Genomic DNA, 21,066 nt, shown 5'->3' on the forward strand with positions numbered 1-21,066 from the left:
TGGTAGAGATTGGTAAATTTCTTCTGATACCTGCCCACATGATCTGTCATAACTTGCGAAATAAGTCAGCGATTCTTTATAACTTGCTGTATCTAAATATATCTCTCTTAACCAGAAACTTGAGATAAATATGGAATTTATGATTTCCCATAAATTGGATATAAATGTTCGATTTTCTTGTAATTTTGACCATTCCAATAATTTTATTTGCATTAGATGAAGTATGAAAATGGAATGCTTCGATCGAATATATCTGGTACCTCACGCACATTTTAAGATTTTTTTAAAAATTTGCATTAATTTCATATAAAGTATAGGAAGTAGTCGATAAAGTCTAAGCCTGGCTCCTTGTAATATTTATATCATATTTATTTAGGTTCGATACGAATTGGACACTATTGGCCCATTCTTTCGGAACCTACTCCATAGAGGATCAACAATTTGAATAATCATAACGAAAGTCATAATATATGTAAATAATCAAACATTGGCTGTCGGCAAAACCCTGCTGTTGAATATATTTCGTGGAGAACCAAAAGAGCTATAAATATAAATTTTTCAATTATGTTTTCTTTAAAAAAAAAGATCTAAAATAGAGCTATCTTTCCCCTTTAAAACCATTAACTTTTAGGAATATTTTCTAAAGGCTGATTTAAGCTAAAAACATAGATTTCATCTAGGGTACCTTCAAACCACCATATCCCTCCCTTACAAAATATCCCACAAACAATAACATTTTTGGTACATCTACTTTTCAAAATTGTGTTAAATCGAAATAGTACAAAAAAACAAGTAAAAAACATTAAGTTCGGCCGGGCCAAACTTTTAATACCCTCCACCTTAGGGTAAAAGAAACATTAGAAGAAATGTGGCAAAAACCAATAAATTACCGAATATCGGGAGGTACCGTTATATGGGGGCTATACCAAAACGTGGACCTATAATTACAATGTTTCGCTACACGAACTAGGACCCATTATGACCCACAAATACCAATTTTTAGACAAATCAGTGAAAAAATGTGGCAAAAACCATAAAAATACCGAATATCGGGATGTACCGTTATATGGGGGCTATATCAAATCATGGACCCATGCATGCAATGTTCCGCCACCGGAGCTGGAATCCATTATGACCAACAAATACCAATTTTCAGACAAATCCGTGAAAAAAGGTTGCAAAAATCATCAAATTACCGAATATCGGGAGGTACCGTTATATGGGGGCTATACCAAATCATGGACCCATACATGCAATGTTTCGCCAACGGAGCTGGAAACCATTATGACCCACAAATACCAATTTTTAGACAAATCCGTGAAAAAATGTGGCAAAAAAAACTAAAATACCGAATATCGGGAGGTACCTTTATATGGGGGCTATACCACAACGTGGACCTATACATGCAATGTTTTGCCACACGCTCAGGGACCCGTTATGACCTACAAATACCAATTTCCAGACAAATCCGTGAAAAAATGTGGCATAAATCATCAAAATACCGAATATCGGGAGGTACCGTTATATGGGGACTATACCAGAACGTGGAAAAAAAAAACAAAAACAAAAATAAATGCATTGCCTACTACCATTCACAAGACATTTCAAAAGTTAAATCTAAGAATAAGAAATGTAACACCAACAACAACAAACAGTCTGCAAACAAACTGAGCAACGTCTCAAGGATTAGAGAGTAGTTCTTTCCCATTCGCTGTGGCTACTGTGCAAAGGGCTTCCGGGGAATACAAATGTTTTCCATCCATTTCAGTTTGTTAAGGCTTTTGCATTTTGAGATGCCAGCCATGCCTGACATATTTACCAAGCAGCCCAGTTCTAAGCAGTCAGAAGTCAGACGGGATATTTGAAAGCAAAACAAATTCTGTTCTCCTTAGAAGTAAGAAACCAAATGCATTTATATACAAAGTACACACATGGAGCAGACAGTTATGACATAACACTTGTCGAGATGAGTGCGGGCGGTAAATGGCGTTTTTGTATGTAATACTATTTTGTAAGCTGTTGAAATGTAATCCAAGTCATTGGTGTCTTTCTTTCATATAAAGGCTTTATAATGTAGTGGGACAACCTACGGATCCAGGGGAAAACTATATGTGGTATCCCCTTTAAGATCATGTACAAATTGAAGTCTATTTTTATCTATGTAAGACCTCCTATATGTTGTCACACTATATAAGACCTCAATTTTGCTCTTGAAGTTAACTTAAATATCCACAAAATTTTTGTGGAAGGACTATAGCAAAAAAATGCCAGAGAAGGCGAAATTTCATGAAAGGCGTTTTTTTAATCTCTTGAATGACTTTTTAGAAAACATTTCTTCTACTCATCGAAGAATATCGAACATATTAAATATACAGGGTTATATGAAAAAACTGCAACCAACTTCAGACTGCTGTAATTTCTAAGCCAGTCATCTGACAGCTTTTAACATTATTCCAGTGACAGCTCATTATATTGTTTTCAAGCGTACAAAAGCATTTTGGTGAGAATTTTCCAAAAAAAAAGTTATTCGTGATGGAATTCAAGCGTGATAGTGTGATTTCTTTATATTTGGCTGGAAAATCACAAGTGGCTATCGTTAGAGCACTCCAGCATTTAAATGTGAATAAATCTTTTGTGTCTCGTACCATCGCTCGATACTGTGATACTGGAAGCGTAGCCCGACGTCAAGAAAGTGGACGGAATAAAAAAGCAACATCAACAGAAATAGTTCGAAAAGTAAAGAAGCGACTTTATCGAAACCCGCGTCGCAGTGGCCGAAAAATGGCTCGTGAGCTAAACATTTCGCAATATTCCATTCGGCAAATATTAAAAAATGAGCTCGGAGTAAAGCTATTGAGATTCCAAAAAGTGCAAGAATTTACACCGCAACAGAAAGAAAATAGACTCAAAAGAGCCAAAGAGTTGCTTCGCTTGGACGAAAGTGGGGAACTTCCGAATTTGGGTTTCTCCTTTCTCTGTAAACAAACAAAATGATCGTGTTTACTTGCCAAAGAGGTCAGCTGAAAATGTGCACCTTCGGTTGGCCACCAGAACTCAAGCGCTGGCCATGGTGATGGCCGCCATAACAGCCGTTGGTCGCTCTCCGCTCGTATTAATCGATCATGGCATCAGAATAAATGCCGAATATTATCTCGAAAATATCCTAGAGGGTGTATTAAAGCCTCGGGCACGCAAACATTTTGGCCGCAGACCTTGGACATTCCAACAGGACTCAGTACTCGCCACCCAAGAATGGTTACAAATTGAGGTTACTCGCTTCATTTGCAGCGCACAAGGACCACCACCACCACCACCGGACATTTTCTCCGAATACCAATCCGTTGGTCTATTGTGTCTGAAGTATTTTCGAAAGCAAGGTTGGCACTAAAAAATGTCGATCACCTCAAGCAAGCGCTTCGCCGATACTGAGCCAAAATACCGCGAGCAACATTCGGATAGCGTGTGACGGTTTCATTGGCCGTTTCAAGGCCATAATTCATGCGGTGGCTGTGGGTAACAAATATAACAAATCGGATGAACAGTATATATGGGAGCTATAACTATATCTGAACCGATCTTCACCAAATTTGACATACTAGCTTCTAGACTCAATTCGGTCGTAAGTGCCAAAATTCCATCCCATTTGGACAAATATTAGTTGTTTGGTGCACAATAAAACGTAAATCGGTCGAAGTTTTATATGGGAGCTATATCCAAATCTGAACCGATATCGATCAAATTTGGCATACTTACTTTCAGGCCTAATTTGGGTGTATATGCGAAATTCCATACAATTCGGACCGATATTACACGTTTGGTGCACAAAAAAAGCAAATCGGACGAAGATATATATGGGAGCTATAACTAAATTTTGACCGATTATCTCCAATTTCAATAGTTTTCGTCCTTGGGCCAAACAAATGAAATCTGGATAGGGCAATAAATGCGAACTGTACTTTGTTTACAAAAATACATGGACAGACGGACGGACGGACATGCATAAATCGACTCAGAATGTGATTCTATGCAGATCATCAAAAGGAACTATGGGTCTATCTCGTTTCCTTTTGCCTGTTACAAACAAATGCACTAAGACATAATACCCTGACCACCTTGTGGTGTAGAGTATTAAAAAATGCGAGTAGCGCCTATACGTATGCAATAAAATAGTTAAAAATTAAATTTGAAATACGTCCGTTTCCATATGACTTACATCATGCGTAAACTAGCCAGCCTTACTTCTCGTGTCCCCCTTGACCTAAATATCCGCATACATATGCATGTGCCTATATGTATGTTTATAGCGATTGAATGTAATTTTGATTTTGCCCAATTGATTTGTAGATAATTAAACACAATTCTATTCATTTTACAATTCTAATTAAGGTTGCAATCGCATACTAATTGAATTTGTTGGAAATTTATAAAATAATTTTCGAATCGTTTTGAAAATGAAACATTTAATTTAAAATATTGCTAACAGAATTAGATTATTGTGCTAACATAATTGGCAATAGCCTAAATTCTTAGGTTTGATTTTAGATCAAACTAAATTACGGGACCAAACTTTTCATATCCTCCATCATGAACTTTCGAGAAAAAAATGCACATCCGGGATATAGGACGGGACAAGGGAACTATATTAAAAGGTAGATATGTATTGATCCTTAATTATGAGAAGTGAAGTGTATCAGGAGAGTTTCCGCAGCCGTTGCCTCAGCAAGTGCTACAACTTAGGTACTTTACTCTCTTATTTTGATAGCAAAACTTTTTCACTATAGGCCTAAATTTCACTATAGACCCTTATATTGAAGATCCACACTGATTGTAGTGAATACAAGGGCTCTTGCATGTTTATAATCGACGTGGATTTGATGGGGTCTATTAGGCATAGAAACATTTTTCGTAATGCATATCAATTCTAGTACCGTTTCTAGCGAAATTGAATGTAAAACGAATGAAACAGATAATAGATAAAGCAGCAGACCGGGACGAACGTTTAATACCCTCAACCATTTTTAAGGAATTCGAAAAATTTCCAACAAAATCCGTCGAAAAAGTCGAAAAATACCGATCACAGGGAAACCACTATTTAGTGGCTTTACGATTTATTATTTTGTCAAAGGCTGTAGTACCCATTACGAACTTTAAATACTTTAAATAATTTTGTGGGCTATATAAAGACGGTGACCTACACAGATAATTTTTCGTCATAGGTTACAATGCCCATTACGACCTTCAAATAAGAAATGTGTAGATTTTCAAACAATTTCATTGAAAAATGTGGCTCAAACCATCAAAATACCATCTTCGAGTTTGATCTGTTTCACATAGAACAGTTTGAGGCTCAAACATGTTCGTATAAAACATTTTATGGCTCAAACATGTTCGTATAGAACATTTTGAGGCTCAAACATGTTCGTATAGAACATTTTGAGGCTCAAACATGTTCGTATACAACATTTTGAGGCTCAAACATGTTCGTATAGAACATTTTGAGGCTCAAACATGTTCGTATAGAACATTTTGAGGCTCAAACATGTTCGTATAGAACATTTTGAGGCTCAAACATGTTCGTATAGAACATTTTGAGGCTCAAACATGTTCGTATAGAACATTTTGAGGCTCAAACATGTTCGTATAGAACATTTTAAGGCTCAACCTTGTTCGTGTAGAACATTTTAAGGCTCAACCTTGTTCGCATATATCATTTTGAGGCTCAAACATGTTCGCGTCGATTATTTTGAAGCTCAAATTTGTTCGTATAGAACATTTTGAAGCTCAAATATGTTCGCATAGAACATTTTTATGCTCAAATATGTTCGACTAGAACATTTTGATGCTCAAATATGTTCGACTAGAACATTTTGATGATGCTCAAATATGTTCGACTAGGACATTTTGAGGTTCAAATATGTTCGACTAGAACATTTTAAGGCTCAAACATGTTTGCGTAGAACATTTTGAGGCTCAAACTTGTTCGTATTGAACATTTTGAAGCTCAAATATGTTCGCATAGAACATTATGAGGCACAAATATGTTCGACTAGAACAGTTTGAGTATCAAATATGTTCGACTAGAACAGTTAAAATGTTCAACGCGAACATGTTTGAGCCTCAAAATATTCTATGCGAACATGTTTGAGCCTCAAAATGTTCTATACGAACATGTTTGAGCCTCAAAATATTCTATGCGAACATGTTTGAGCCTCAAATTGTTCTATGCGAACATGCCTGAGCCTCAAATTGTTCTATGCGAACATGTTTGAGCCTCAAATTGTTCTATGCGAACATGTTTGAGCCTCAAATTGTTCTATGCGAACATGTTTGAGCCTCAACTTGTTCTATGCGAACATGTTTGAGCCTCAAACTGTTCTATGCGAACATGTTTGAGCCTCAAACTGTTCTATGCGAACATGTTTGAGCCTCAAACTGTTCTATGCGAACATGTTTGAGCCTCAAACTGTTCTATGCGAACATGTTTGAGCCTCAAACTGTTCTATGCGAACATGTTTGAGCCTCAAACTGTTCTATGCGAACATGTTTGAGCCTCAAACTGTTCTATGCGAACATGTTTGAGCCTCAAATTGTTCTATGCGAAGATGTTTGAGCCTCAAATTGTTCTATGCGAAGATGTTTGAGCCTCAAATTGTTCTATGCGAACATGTTTGAACCTCAAACTGTTCTATGCGAAACAGATCACACTCGAAGATTGTATTTTGATGGTTTGACCACATTTCTGAATGAAAATGTTTGAAAATTTACACAAGGAGTTTATTTTGTGTACTTTACCCCCTGGAAGAGATTTGTCTATATAGGCCCACGATATCGTATATCCCCCATGTGACGGTACCTAACGATATTCGGTATTTTCATGATTTGAGCCACATTTTTCAATGGAATTGTTTGAAAATCCACAAAAGAAGTTCGTTTTGTGTACTTTACCCCTTGGAAGAGAATTGTCTACGTTTTTTTTCCGACTTTTTCGACGGATTTTTTGGATTTTTTTTTCAAATTCTGATGCTTTTTTAAGCTCTTCTATTCAAATTTGTTTTTGTTTGAGCCTCAAACATTTTCGCATAGAACAGTTTGAGGCTCAAACATGTTCGCATAGAACAGTTTGAGGCTCAAACTTGTTCGCATAGAACAGTTTGAGGCTCAAACATGTTCGCATAGAACAGTTTAAGGCTCAAACATGTTCGCATAGAACAGTTTGAGGCTCAAACATGTTCGCATAGAACAGTTTGAGGCTCAAACATGTTCGCATAGAACAGTTTGAGGCTCAAACATGTTCGCATAGAACAGTTTGAGGCTCAAACATGTTCGCATAGAACAGTTTGACGCTCAAACATGTTCGCATAGAACAGTTTGACGCTCTAACATGTTCGCATAGAACAGTTTGACGCTCAAACATGTTCGCATAGAACAGTTTGACGCTCAAACATGTTCGCATAGAACAGTTTGACGCTCAAACACGTTCGAATAGAACAGTTTTAGGCTCAAACACGTTCGCATAGAACAGTTTGAGGCTCAAACATGTTCGCATAGAACAGTTTGAGGCTCAAACATGTTCGCATAGAAAAGTTTGAGGCTCAAACATGTTCGCATAGAACCGTTTGAGGCTCAAACATGTTCGCATAGAACAGTTTGAGGCTCAAACATGTTCGCATAGAAAAGTTTGAGGCTCAAACATGTTCGCATAGAACCGTTTGAGGCTCAAACATTTTCGCATAGAACTGTTTGAGGCTCAAACATGTTCGCATAGAACAGTTTGTTCGCATAGAACAGTTTGACGCTCAAACATGTTCGCATAGAACAGTTTGACGCTCAAACATGTTCGCATAGAACAGTTTGACGCTCAAACATTTTCGCATAGAACAGTTTGACGCTCAAACATGTTCGCATAGAACAGTTTGACGCTCAAACATGTTCACATATAACAGTTTGAGGCTCAAACACGTTCGCATAGAACAGTTTTAGGCTCAAACACGTTCGCATAGAACAGTTTGAGGCTCAAACATGTTCGCATAGAACAGTTTGAGGCTCAAACATGTTCGCATAGAACAGTTTGAGGCTCAAACATGTTCGCATAGAACAGTTTGAGGCTCAAACATTTTCGCATAGAACCGTTTGAGGCTCAAACATGTTCGCATAGAACCGTTTGAGGCTCAAACATTTTCGCATAGAACTGTTTGAGGCTCAAACATGTTCGCATAGAACAGTTTGTTCGCATAGAACAGTTTGACGCTCAAACATGTTCGCATAGAACAGTTTGACGCTCAAACATGTTCGCATAGAACAGTTTGACGCTCAAACATGTTCGCATAGAACAGTTTGACGCTCAAACATGTTCGCATAGAACAGTTTGACGCTCAAACATTTTCGCATAGAACAGTTTGACGCTCAAACATGTTCGCATAGAACAGTTTGACGCTCAAACATGTTCACATATAACAGTTTGAGGCTCAAACACGTTCGCATAGAACAGTTTTAGGCTCAAACACGTTCGCATAGAACAGTTTGAGGCTCAAACATGTTCGCATAGAACAGTTTGAGGCTCAAACATGTTCGCATAGAACAGTTTGAGGCTCAAACATGTTCGCATAGAACAGTTTGAGGCTCAAACATTTTCGCATAGAACCGTTTGAGGCTCAAACATGTTCGCATTTAACCATTTGAGGCTCAAACATGTTCGCATAGAACCGTTTGAGGCTGAAACATGTTCGCATAGAACCGTTTGAGGCTCAAACATGTTCGCATAGGACAGTTTGAGGCTCAAACATGTTCGTGTAGAACAGTTTGAGGCTCAAACATGTTCGTGTAGATCATTTTGAGGCTCAAACATGTTCGTGTAGAACAGTTTGAGGCTCAAACATGTTCGTGTAGAACAGTTTGAGGCTCAAACATGTTCGTGTAGAACTGTTGTAGGCTCAAACATGTTCGTGTAGAACAGTTGTAGGCTCAAACATGTTCGTGTAGAACAGTTAGGGGCCCAAGCATGTTCGCATAGAACAGTTTGGGGCTCAAGCATGTTCTTGTAGAACTGTTTCAGGCTCAAACATGTTCGTGTAGAACTGTTGTAGGCTCAAACATGTTCGTGTAGAACAGTTTGAGGCTCAAACATGTTTGTGTAGAACAGTTTGTGGCTCAAGCATGTTCGTGTAGAACAGTTTGGGGCTCAAGCATGTTCGTGTAGAACAGTTTGGGGCTCAAGCATGTTCGCATAGAACAAAATCTGATGTGTGCAAAATTAAAGCTTCCAATTTTAATTCGTTTCGTTTTGACTCTAGCGGATGGACGGACTGGCCTATATCGTCTTAGAATTTTACGCGAATCAAGAATATATATACTTTGTTAGGCCTAAAATTATTATTTCAATAAGTTACAAACGGGATGGCGAAGTGGAGGGAATAATAAGACTATGTTATAAAAAATAATAAATCGGGATTTACCCTTATACCAAATAATGGACCAGCAGGACTCATTTTTGAAACCAATGATTACCAAACAACGAATATTATCAAATCCACCTAGAGTTGTCCACAACCCATACTGACTATTTTTCGGTAAATAAAAACTACACCAGATTCGGAAAAAGGTAAGTTCATTGAAAATTAAACGGGTTTTTTAAAACCAAAACTGGAGATATTTTTCATGATGAATATGAAGTATATATCAATTCGTTGGCATATATACATGGTGAGATAAAAAAAAAACTGCAACAAAGTCAAACGACACAATTTTTGCATTTTTTTTTTTAATATTTTTAGTGAAAACAAAAAAGTAGAAAATAGCATCAAATTTTAGAATAAGTTTAGATTTGTTCGAATTGGTCACCTTTGGCACGAATTGTGGCCTTCAAACGGCCAATGAAACCGTCACACGCTGCCCGAATGTTGCTTTGCGGCATTTTGGCCCATTCCGGCGAAGCGCTTGCCTGAGGTAATCAACACTTTGTTATTTTTTAGTGCCAACCTTGCTTTCCAAAATACTCTAGACACAATAGTCCAACGGATTGGTATCCGGAGATTTTGGTGGACATTGTTCACTGCAAATAAAGCGAGGAACCTCATTTTGTAACCATTCTTGGGTAGCGCGTGCTAAGTGCTAAGTGCGATGGTGCTGAGTCCTGTTGGAATGTCCAAAGTCTGCGGCCAAAATGCCAAAAATTCGGCAGTTCACCACTTTCGGCCAAGCGAAGCAACTCTTTAGCTCTATTAAGTCGATTTTCTTTTTTTGCGGTGTAAGTTCTTGCACTTTTTATAATTTCAATGGTTTTACCCCAAGCCCATTTTTCAATATTTGCCGAATGGAATATTGCGATACGTTCCGCTCACGAGCCATATTTTTGACTTGTTACGATTCCTTTTAAAGATATTTGTTAGATATATTAAGAAAAAACGACTAAAAGGACCCCCTTGATGACTTCTTAGAGGGTTTCTTTTTTTTACCAAGATATTCATCGTATTGTTAAAGACACAATATCTTAATCCGAAAATTTCTCCCATCTTCCACACTTTTGGCCATTAATTACATGTTTGTTTTATGAAATTTGTTTCCCAAAGAATTGCAAAGAAAAGCAAATGGTTGACAAAAAACTTTCTGAATTAAGAGCAAATTTAATCAACAAAATAACTATCTTAATAGAAAAACTCTCCTGAAAAGGTAGGCGAATGCATGCCACCGCACAAAGACAAATTGAAATTATGACTATAAGAAAACCAATAAAGAAAAAATTCCTATCCAACCAACCAGCCAAAGTTAGTGAGGCCGAGCGAATAGTTAACATGGAAACCTGGCAAACATTGACAATAACAGAACAAATAATTTATATATTTATGTATGTGTGTGTGGTGTCCTATATTAAATGTCATCTACTTGAGAAAAATTTTTATTGAAAAAGTTCCTAGTCCAACAACAATGTTTTCTCATCCTACCACTGCACCCACATTGTAAGCAGTTGGTGTTCATTGGTGGGTTAAATTTTTGCAATGAGATAAATTGGGGAAAGATACCTACCCCGGATATTGTCTGTGTGGAAGGTGCTCTGTTTTAAATAAATAAATTAAATTAAGAATAAGGTGGAATTAAGAAGGTAGCCTCATTTCGCATTTCTATTATTAACATCGTCAAATTTGACTCCAACTCAGTTCCCATATCTAAAGACCGGGGTCAAATTCTCTTATTCGATATCGAAAATTAATTTTAATATGTTTGTTTTGTGCAGAAACGCGGAAACCATGGTAGAATTAAGAAGGTAAAGTCTTATGTTTAAAATTTTTTAATATCCTACACCACATAGGAATCCTATTGAAATTGGTCAGAATCGTTTCAAATTTAGATATAGTTACCACATATATCTTCAACAGTTTTCGAGTTAATTGTGCACAACTGGCCAATATCAGTTCAAATTACCTGGATTTTTGGGAAATCCGACCGATTTCAGTCTAGAAGCAAGTACAACAAATTTTTGTAAAAATCGGTTCATGTATTGCTATAGCTCCAATATATATGTTTCATCAAATTTCACAGCAAATACCAGTCCAAATAGACTGAATTTTGGTATTTACAACTGAATTTATCCTAGAAACAAGTACTTCAAATTTAGTGAAAATCGGTTCAGATATAGCTGAAGCTCCCCTATATGCGTTCAATTCGAAAATCTGTTCAGATATATCTATAGCTCCCATATATGCGTTTCATCCGATTTGCGGTTTTAAGTCCCTCACATACATAATATGCACTCCACAAAGATCGGTTCAGATTTCGATATAGCTCCCACACATATCATTATCCGATTTCAGGTTTATTGTGCACCAAATGGCTAATATCAGCCCAAATTGTCTGAATTTTGGCACTTCCGACGGAATTCAGCCCAGAAGCAAGTCTTTGAAATTTTGGTAAAAATCGGTTCAGATATACCAATAGCCGTCATATAAATGTTTTATCCGATTTGGTTTTAAAGTCTCTCACGTATATGCACTCCACAACAATAATATTTGATACCAGACATCAGATACAGCTCAAAAATACCTCTGCCAAATTTTATCGAGATTGTTTCATACTTTTATATACATTCGACATACATCTTCATAGATTATACGGTATTGTCCACCATAAATGAATATTAACCAAAATTGGATCGATTTTTGTATTTTCTACCGAACTTTTCCTTTTAGTTAAACTGGGTCCGGTATATCTATTGCTCCAATAAATATTATTTAATATAAATCTTATCGAAGTCATATCATGCACTGTACTTTGGTATTAGAGGTATAAAGCCTCCGTCAAATTTGTTGAAAATCGATTTAGAATTAGATATAGTTCCCTAGTTGTGATTACCCTAAAGCCATACCTCACATAAATTTCCCATATATATATATATATATATTTTTTTTTTTTTTTTTTGTTATTGGAGCTCTACTCAATACGCGTAATTGTCGGCCTCGCCCGACTTGAGACCTTCCCTTACTGGTTAGATCTAATTTCATTATTAGCTGGGTTTTTCCTGTAATTTTTGGAAAAAAAAAAATAATTTTGTAGCATAGTGTAAAATTTCCAGTAAAAATTACTCACTAACTTGTATTGAGATTCAATTTTCTCTAAATACATCGAAGCAAAACTACGTCCTGATATTCGGTATTTTGATGATTTTAGCCACATTATTTTTTTTTTTTTCAAGTTTCGCATTTGAATATTGTAATGGCTTATGACAAAAGTTTCCTATGCAGGTCCATGCCGTTGTATAGACCCTAATATAACGGCTACATTTGGTATTTTTAAGATTGCAACAGAATTTTCAAGAGATTTTATTTTTTTGAAAGTTCCCAATTCGTTCGAAACGGTGGAGGGTATTCAAAGTTCTTCTCTGATTTTTTACTTGTTTTTATTGGATTATTGTTGTTGCATTGCTTTTTAAACAAATGAACTCAAAACTTATAACATTTATTTCTACTAACCAGTCCACTAGAAGATCTTCAGAAAAATCCTAGTTATCAAAACAAAACCTGACCTATAATCCCCATCTATATTATTTGGCTTACTATCCCCTATTAAAGGATTATCCTTCTTAAAAAAAAAAAAATATTGCAATATTTTACCTCCACCTCCAAACATCAGCAAAACACACGGCCATTGCAGTTAGCAGCAGCAGCAACAGCTAAGGAAAAGTGAAATGAAAAGTTCAAGAATGGCACAAAAATAATAAAGAAAAACAACAACAGCAAAATTAAAGAAATTTCCCAGCACTTGTGGTTCGACTATAATACGTTTATTGCCACTCTAGTTAAGATGTCTTTTCATTTTGTTAAGTCCTTTTTGTGTGCAAACTTTTTCCTACCTTTTTAACCTCAAGTTTCATTGGGTTTTTGTTGCTTCTTGATATTGTGCAGCGGTAGCAGTAGTATTATTGCGGTTGTTGGGCTTGCTGGTTGATATTGCTTTTATGTTATTATTGTTGTTGTTGCTAACTCTGGTATTTGTCTCCTTTGGGATCTGGGCCGGCACGACGCGCAGTTAGCATCAGGTGTATAAAATTGTTATCTTAATAAATTGTCTTTAAAAGTGTTATACAGGTTTTAAAACGCTTAAAAAGTGTGGTGTTTTTTGTTTTATATAAAGACATCAAGATGATTACAGGCATTGGTGTCAACAAACATTGTGGAATGGTGTGCAATTCGGCTAAAATACTTAGACTTACATACATTTATTTATTTATAATCTTAAATTATTTTAATACTGCCCTTGCAAACAAACCCCATATTTCTAATTCTTCAAATACGTTATCAACGAACTCATCGATGGACATTTAGTATCGTCGGGTAATTGTATTTCATAGAAATATCGCTGGATAAATGTCCAAACATAATCATTTGAGGCTGGGAATGGTAAGTTCAATACCCGATAGATTTTCATGCAGCAATCGAGGGCGGTTAGGAAATCGGGCATTTCATATAGGGCAACGTGAAAGTGCACATAAATTTCATGTATATTTATATTATTATCGCCCACAACAACAATGAGCGGTGTAAACTCGGTGTGAATTTCACCAAACTTGATGCAAAATTCTTCACGTTTTTGATCCAATTCCTCCAAATGATTGACACGCACCGCAAATAGATCAACGGCCTCAACAATGGATACCTTACGACGATTACCGGCAGCATCTCGATAGCGTGCCATTGGTATGATAATGGAATTGAGTAGAACAATGAGTATGTAATCTTCGGTGTCTGTAACAGAGAAACGAGAATTGTTATTGTAATGATTTTTGAATTGTTTTCATGATATACCTTTTCCTGGTTTGGTTTTCCACAGAGCAAACAATCCCTTGCACATTTCATCCTTAATGTTGCTCTGATAGTAATAGCAGATTTTCTGTACAAACCGCGACCACTTGCGTTGCAATAAGTTCTCCTTGTTCCGTGAGAATTTCAGGCGAAAATCAATGTCGAACTGAAAAAAGGGAAGTACAAAATGTCTATTATTTGAAAAAAAAAAAAACTTTATTCTAAAGTCATAAGGAATGTAATTCACATCCACCGCAACCAATAGAAATTAAAATATGATACCCTTCACCACTACAGGTATTTAGTAGAGCTCCCGTAAAAAAATGCTAATATTGGGAATTTATGTGAAGTAGATCATACCAACCATGAACCTTATTTGAATGCGTATTATAACTTCAGAGTAGTCACAAGTTGGGTACTAATTCCAACTCTGAATCGATTTTCAACAATTTTGAGAAAGGCTTTTGTTCCAGTAGTACCAAATAACATTGCTGTATAGTGCATGATATGACATCGAGTTTTATATTTAAAAATTTCCATTGCTCGATATTTAGGTTGAATATGAACAAAACGGTATATATGGGAGCTATATCCAAATCTGATCAGATCTCGATAAAATTGACATAAGTATTTGTGGGCTGTATCTGATATCTGGTTATCTTATTTTATTATTTTTGTCCAAACCGGATGAAACACATATATGGGAGCTATAGCTATATCTGAATTTTCAAATTTGATGTACTTGCTTCTAGACTTAGTTAATTCATCAGGTCATTTGGACTGATCATTTGGTGCACAATTAAGCCGAAATCGGATGAAGATATGTATGGGAGCTATATCTGAATTTGAGCCGATTCTCACCAATTTTAATAGGGTTCGTCCTTGAGCCAAACAAATATTGTTTGGAAAATTTTATCTCAATCGGATAATAAATGCGATCTGCATTTTGTTCACAAAAATACATGGACAGACGGACTGACATGCATAAATCGACTCTGATTCTATGAATATCCTAAAAGAAACTAAAGGTCTCCCTTCCTTCTGCATGTTACACACACAAATGCAAAAAGACATAATACCCTTACCACTATGTGGTGTAGGGTGTAAAAAAGCAGTTAAGTTTGGCCAGGCCGAACTTTTAACACTTTCTACTATTTGGAAGGAGCTTGAAAATTTTCCAAAAAAAAAATCGACTAATACCACTTAAACGAAACTCGTTATATGGGTGCTATACCAAGACGTGGACTTGCATAAGTAATTTTAGTTATAAGCTGAGTTACCGATTCCAGACTTCAAATACGAAATTTGAAAGAATTCCGGTGAATAATGTCGCTAAAATTATCAAAATACCGAATATCGGAAGGTATCGTTACATGGGAGATGTGGACCTGCATAAGTAATTTTTATTTAATAGCCTGTAGTACCCATTACGAACTTTAAATACGGAATATGTTATAATTCCGGTCTATAATGCTCAAAATCATAAAAATACCGAATATTGGGAGGTTCCGTTAAATGGGGCTATACGAAGGCCTGGACCTGAATATGTAATTTTTTGTCATAGCCTGTAGTACGAATTCTAAATATGAAATTTTTTAAGAAACCCCTTAACAGATCATTTATTTATAGAAAACCTTGTGATGGCCCTCAACCCCTAAAGGAGTTTAACAAGGTCTCCCACATGTTGAAGATCTTCCGAAGACAGACTTCTTATGTTGATGACCTTGAGAAATTGTTGCTTTTATAGAAGGTTTTATTTATAAGGAATCTTCAGATGATTTTATATTAAAGAATACCTTTGAAAAGTCTTTCATCTAAAGGAAGCCATTAAAGGGGGCTATACGAAGGCATGGACCTGAATATGTATTTTTTTTGTCATAGACTGTAATACGAATTCTAAATAAGAAATTTGAATTTTTTTAAGAAACCCCTTAACAGATCACTTATTTATAGAAAACCTTGTGATGTTACTTTCAATCCCTAAAGAATACCTTTAAAAAGTCTTTCATCTAAAGGAAGCCTTTAAAGGGTATCCAATATGCATAGAAAATCTAAGAAGACGTTCTACCAATAGATTACAAATAAAAAGATCTTGAGCACCTATCTTAGATCATTTTGGAAGCACTATCTTTTTCGTGGACTTAGATTAACTGAAGATTTCAACTACATTGAGAAAATGCCTTTACACCCATACAAACATACCAATTCCATTCCTCTGGCATTTAAATACTTTGGCCATTGCTGGATGACATCTTTGACTGTTGAATGCTCAATGTCCTCTTGGCGTATCAGATGAGTTTGCGACCATAATGTCTTAACATTATCCCAATTTAATCCTTGACAACGAAGTACATCCTTTGCAGTACTTGATGAAGTATCATTCGATTCGAGGAGTTCTTCAAAATCATCTGCAATAAATTCTATTTGTGTGTTGGAGTTGTTGTTTGAGTTTTTGTTGTCATCCGTAGTATTAATGCTGTTTGTTTGATTAGCACTTGCAGATGTTGTTGCTTCGTTGGTCAAAACTGCTGTCGATGCTTTCTTCGTCTTGCTTGTGTCGTCCTTCAATGATCCAGTTTGCAAAAATGAACACATAGATTCATTTGTAAACTCTTGATGTATGTCACGAACTCGTATTCGTTTCAAAGTATTGTAATATTTTGTATATAGACGCCCCATGGGATTACGTTTGCCTTTGCGATTAATAAAATAATAGTCCCTGGCCTCTTCCTCAGCGGGAAATAAGTTGACAATCATATCGACAATTTTACCAAAATCCGATGAGTGTAGCTTGATTTCCTTCGTGACCACATAATCGACAATAGTGTTGATTATCTCGTCACGATGTTTTCTCTCCAGATAGCCGTGTCGGTTATAGAATACTTTGATAATGGTACCAAAAACAGATTCTTCGATAAGTTCTTCAAGATTCTAGAATTTTGAAACCAGTTTAATTTAATAATATACTCAGGTATGTAATTTGATCCGACCCTTACCAACAATGCACCCAATCTGGTCTCTCGTAGATTAACAATTGTTTCCGTTCTGGGTCTTTTGGATGCTGGTGCACCTCCGCCTGCTTCCACTTCCATTTCCAGTGGTAATTCATTCATCATTTCTTGCAGAGATGATGTATCATTGGCGCCATCAACTATTTCCTCATTTGTTTCCATAATCATTATTGGATTGGATTTATTTGATTTATTGCTTTTATTATCTGCCGATTGACTGGATCTTGGTATTTCTTCTGAGGTGACGGTTTGATAAGATTTCTCGAATTCAATTATTTGGGTATTGTTGGTGCGGTACTAAAGATAATGAAACAAAATATCAATTATTGCCTTCTAGGTTCCCTTTCGTAAACTTAAGATTACTTAGAGGACTCTTGCCATGTTAAGCTTAGCTTAGCGTGAAAAACTTACCCTTTTTCTACGCCATGCAAAGAGTTTTTCGCGGAATTCAGCCCGATGACCCACACTACGTATAACTGTGTTAATATCATCCACGGAGAGGTAGCGTAAACTACGATATGTAATGTCATAAGCTGAAAAGGTTTTAAAAAGATAACAGTTAATAAACTATACCATTTTCGTATGGCAATATCCTGCTATCGAATACAAACACTACTAATATAACGTCGATATGTATATTTTATTTGCAAAAACAAACTACTGGAGGCGCCATCTATATGTCACACGTACTCATAGTGGAGGTGAAATGGAAATTGTATTGGACTGTGTTCAAAAACAGATGGCGCTCTTTGCCATGACTTAGTACTCATACAACTTGTCATCAACCATCAGTGAGTGCCGCCTGATTCATCTCCATTTTTCCAAACAAAACCAAAACAAACATTTCCACTCACCTTTAAAAAATGGGTACAAAAAAATCATTTGGAACTTTTTCAACAACTTCCGCAACATTGCATCATCGGAGTGACAATCAAAATCGATGGGATGCAGCGGAGGAAAGTATTCCTCAAATGTAAGTTTCTCATCGGCCGTGGTGCTTGTCTCCTCCTGCTTGACCGCTTCATCCGCTTGTGTCACCAGGTTTTGATAATTTTCATATTCTTCAGTTTCCAAATATTCTTCTCTCATGTTTTGTTCTTTCTTTTCAGCAACCGGTGTTGTATTTGCTTTGAAAATATTTTTAAAAAATATTTGCAATTCGCAAGGTAAATTTACCACTTTACTTGGCTACCACGAAATTTACTTCGGAACCTATTTTCGGGTGAATAACATAATGGACTTCGTCGAATAAGGTGAACGGGGGATGATGAAAATTTGTTGTTGGTTTTGTTATTTTGCAAAACAGAGAATACGTAGAATGGAAATTTATGCGAATGAGGAAATGGAGGATTGTGAGAATTAAAAGAGGGTGATTCATTTTAAAACACAGGGTGTACCACAGCTTATATTAAAATTTGGAATACGGCTGGTAATTTTTGAAAATTTTTACAGTTACAAAGAAAAATATTTAAATATGCCTAATTGAGGATTTTTAGAAAACGAAGTACCTTTCCGTTATAAGGAACACCTGATTTTAATTGTAAGTCACACGATAACACCCAGTTTTTTTCCGAACTTCTTAACCTATTTCATTTCGGTGTTTATAGGTGCGTCGAACAATTGCATATAGACGAGGAAGGAATCTACATTATAGCCTGCTGAAGGAGAAACTTTAGCTCTGTTCCAGAACCCACAAGAATGTGAAATTATGCTAACTAAATAACCTACTTTCCTTGCAGAAAACGACTTCGAGGCTAGATTTTATATAGAGAGGAAAGATATTGTACATGGTCAGATTGTTATAGTAAGTCACACTACGATTGTATCATGAGCCACGAGCTAACACACATTTTTTCTAACTTTTTGACCTATATCATTTCTATGTTTACAAATCCATAGATGAGTGAAACATATACATATAGACGAGATAAAGGATTGAATCTATACTTTATCCTGTTGAAGAATACAATCTATTTATGGACGAGATTTGTTGAAATTTGCACAAGACCATTTTAATTTCGGGCCCTGGCCACGAAGTTTCATACATTGCCCTTATTGCCTTCCATTTTATAATACACTTTAAAAAGTTTAAATGTAGAAGCCAAAGAGACAGACTTTAAAGACTATAATGGGCTGAAAAAACCTCGACTTTATTTAAACCAACTGAAACATGGAAACCTTTTAGGCGAGCTAATGCACAGAGATTTTGTATAGATAAGCTGAAACTGGAAGTATGCAGATAAATAGATCCTTTGGGTTTAATTCAAAGGAGGAGATGATGAAAAAGTTACTTTTAGTGTAATGATATACAGACAAACGATGATTGCCTTTAGAATGGTTTTACTAGGTCTACCATGTATAGAAGGCTTTTAATTGGCATTCGACAATTTATACCTTTTTATATCTCCTAGATTTACTTTAGAAAATCTCACATACATAGAACAACTTTATTTTTAATTTTATTAGAATATCTCACATAAAAGAGCAACAAGGGATACAGGAACACCTATTAAAAATACCATCAAAGGGCCTTTTGCCTATAAAAGAAATTTAGAATGTAATCTGAGGAATTTTAAAGGTCTTGTGTTTTCTTCCTTTTTGATGGTCTTGATTCCGTTTTTTCGTCGAAGAAACTGAAAAAGCTCGGCTTTACTTAAACCACCTGAAACATGGAAACCTTTTAGACGAGCTAATGCATAGAGATTTTGTATAGATAAGCTGAAACTGGAAGTATGCAGATAAACAGATCCTTTGTGTTTAATTCAAAGGAGGAGCTGATGAAAAAGCTCCTTTTAGTGTAATGATATATAGACAAACGATGGTACAGAAAATTCTCTACGAGCGGATAAATATATTTCATATGGGGATTTCCTATCATTAAACATTATGAAATTTGTTAAAACTTTAAATTTAAGTAAAGAGATATATTAATTCATAAGTATTTTAAAATTGGTCGATTCTTCATGACTATAGTCTAAGCAGCTATCTTGCCCTGAAACATATCTGATTTAGAAATGTGTTTTTTTTATGGGGGACTATCTGATTTAGACGTGTGGATATTTTCTGATGGATTATCTGATGAGTTTTTTAAGATATTTTTGAAGACTATCTGATTAATAAAGGTGGATTTTTTAAGATATATTCTGAGGGGCTATCTGTATCAGAAAAGAGAATTTTCAAAGATATTTCTGAGAGACTATCTGATTCAGAGACGTGGATTTTTAAGAATATTTTTGAGGACTATCTGATTAATAAACGTGGATTTTTTAAGATATATTCTGAGGAAGATAGTCCCTCAGAAAAGAGGATTCTTTTAAGAAATTTCTGAGGGACTATATGATTTAGAAACGTGGATTTTTAAGAATATTTTCGGCTAGACTATCTGATTCAGAAACTTGGACTTTCAAGAATTTTTTCGGGGAGACTACCTGATTCAGAAACGTGGATTCTTAAGAATACTTTCTGAGGGACTATCTGATTCAGAGACGTGGATTTTTAAGATCTGTTAAGGCTCCTTTTTTACAGTGACCCATAAAGATATCTACTATAAGTTTTAGATCAAAATTCATTAGGGAACGTTTTTGAATTGTTGGTCTTTTGGAAGAGGTTGGTCATACTGAGATCTTGTATATAATGAAATGACCCGGAGATGCTTCGACTAAGCGTACAAATTCCATTTCATTAATATTTTATTTGTATTGCGGCAGTTCATCAGTCGCTTGGTTTCCGTTGACATGGCATCCAGTCAATTAAAAAAAAAAAATCCT

The 21,066-nt window shown here is 35.8% G+C and overlaps 1 protein-coding gene across 1 annotated transcript; it reads right to left on the minus strand.

The window, feature by feature from the left end:
* Positions 1–13,248: 13,248 nt before the first annotated feature.
* LOC101897248 (uncharacterized) lies at positions 13,249–18,498 on the minus strand. The gene is made up of 6 exons (XM_011296586.3): positions 18,154–18,498; positions 17,711–17,832; positions 17,285–17,596; positions 16,491–17,219; positions 14,292–14,454; positions 13,249–14,231 (listed from the first exon to the last, which is right to left on the minus strand). The coding sequence occupies exons 1-6, from the start codon at positions 18,386–18,388 to the stop codon at positions 13,765–13,767; spliced, it is 2,028 nt and encodes a 675-aa protein (XP_011294888.1). The 5' UTR covers positions 18,389–18,498; the 3' UTR covers positions 13,249–13,764.
* Positions 18,499–21,066: the final 2,568 nt, after the last annotated feature.

This window comes from Musca domestica, unplaced genomic scaffold (assembly GCF_030504385.1).
Source record: "Musca domestica strain aabys unplaced genomic scaffold, Musca_domestica.polishedcontigs.V.1.1 8, whole genome shotgun sequence".
In the NCBI taxonomy this organism is placed as follows: domain Eukaryota; kingdom Metazoa; phylum Arthropoda; class Insecta; order Diptera; family Muscidae; genus Musca; species Musca domestica.

Bases quoted from the DNA above. Each gene is read 5' to 3' on its own strand.
- LOC101897248 (XM_011296586.3), bottom strand. From the start codon at position 18,388: ATGAGAGAAGAATATTTGGAAACTGAAGAATATGAAAATTATCAAAAC. The intron at 17,597-17,710 runs GTAAGTTTTTCA...CATTATCTTTAG, and splicing joins TTGCATGGCGTAGAAAAAGG to TACCGCACCAACAATACCCA. The intron at 17,220-17,284 runs GTAAGGGTCGGA...TCAAAATTCTAG, and splicing joins CCAGATTGGGTGCATTGTTG to AATCTTGAAGAACTTATCGA.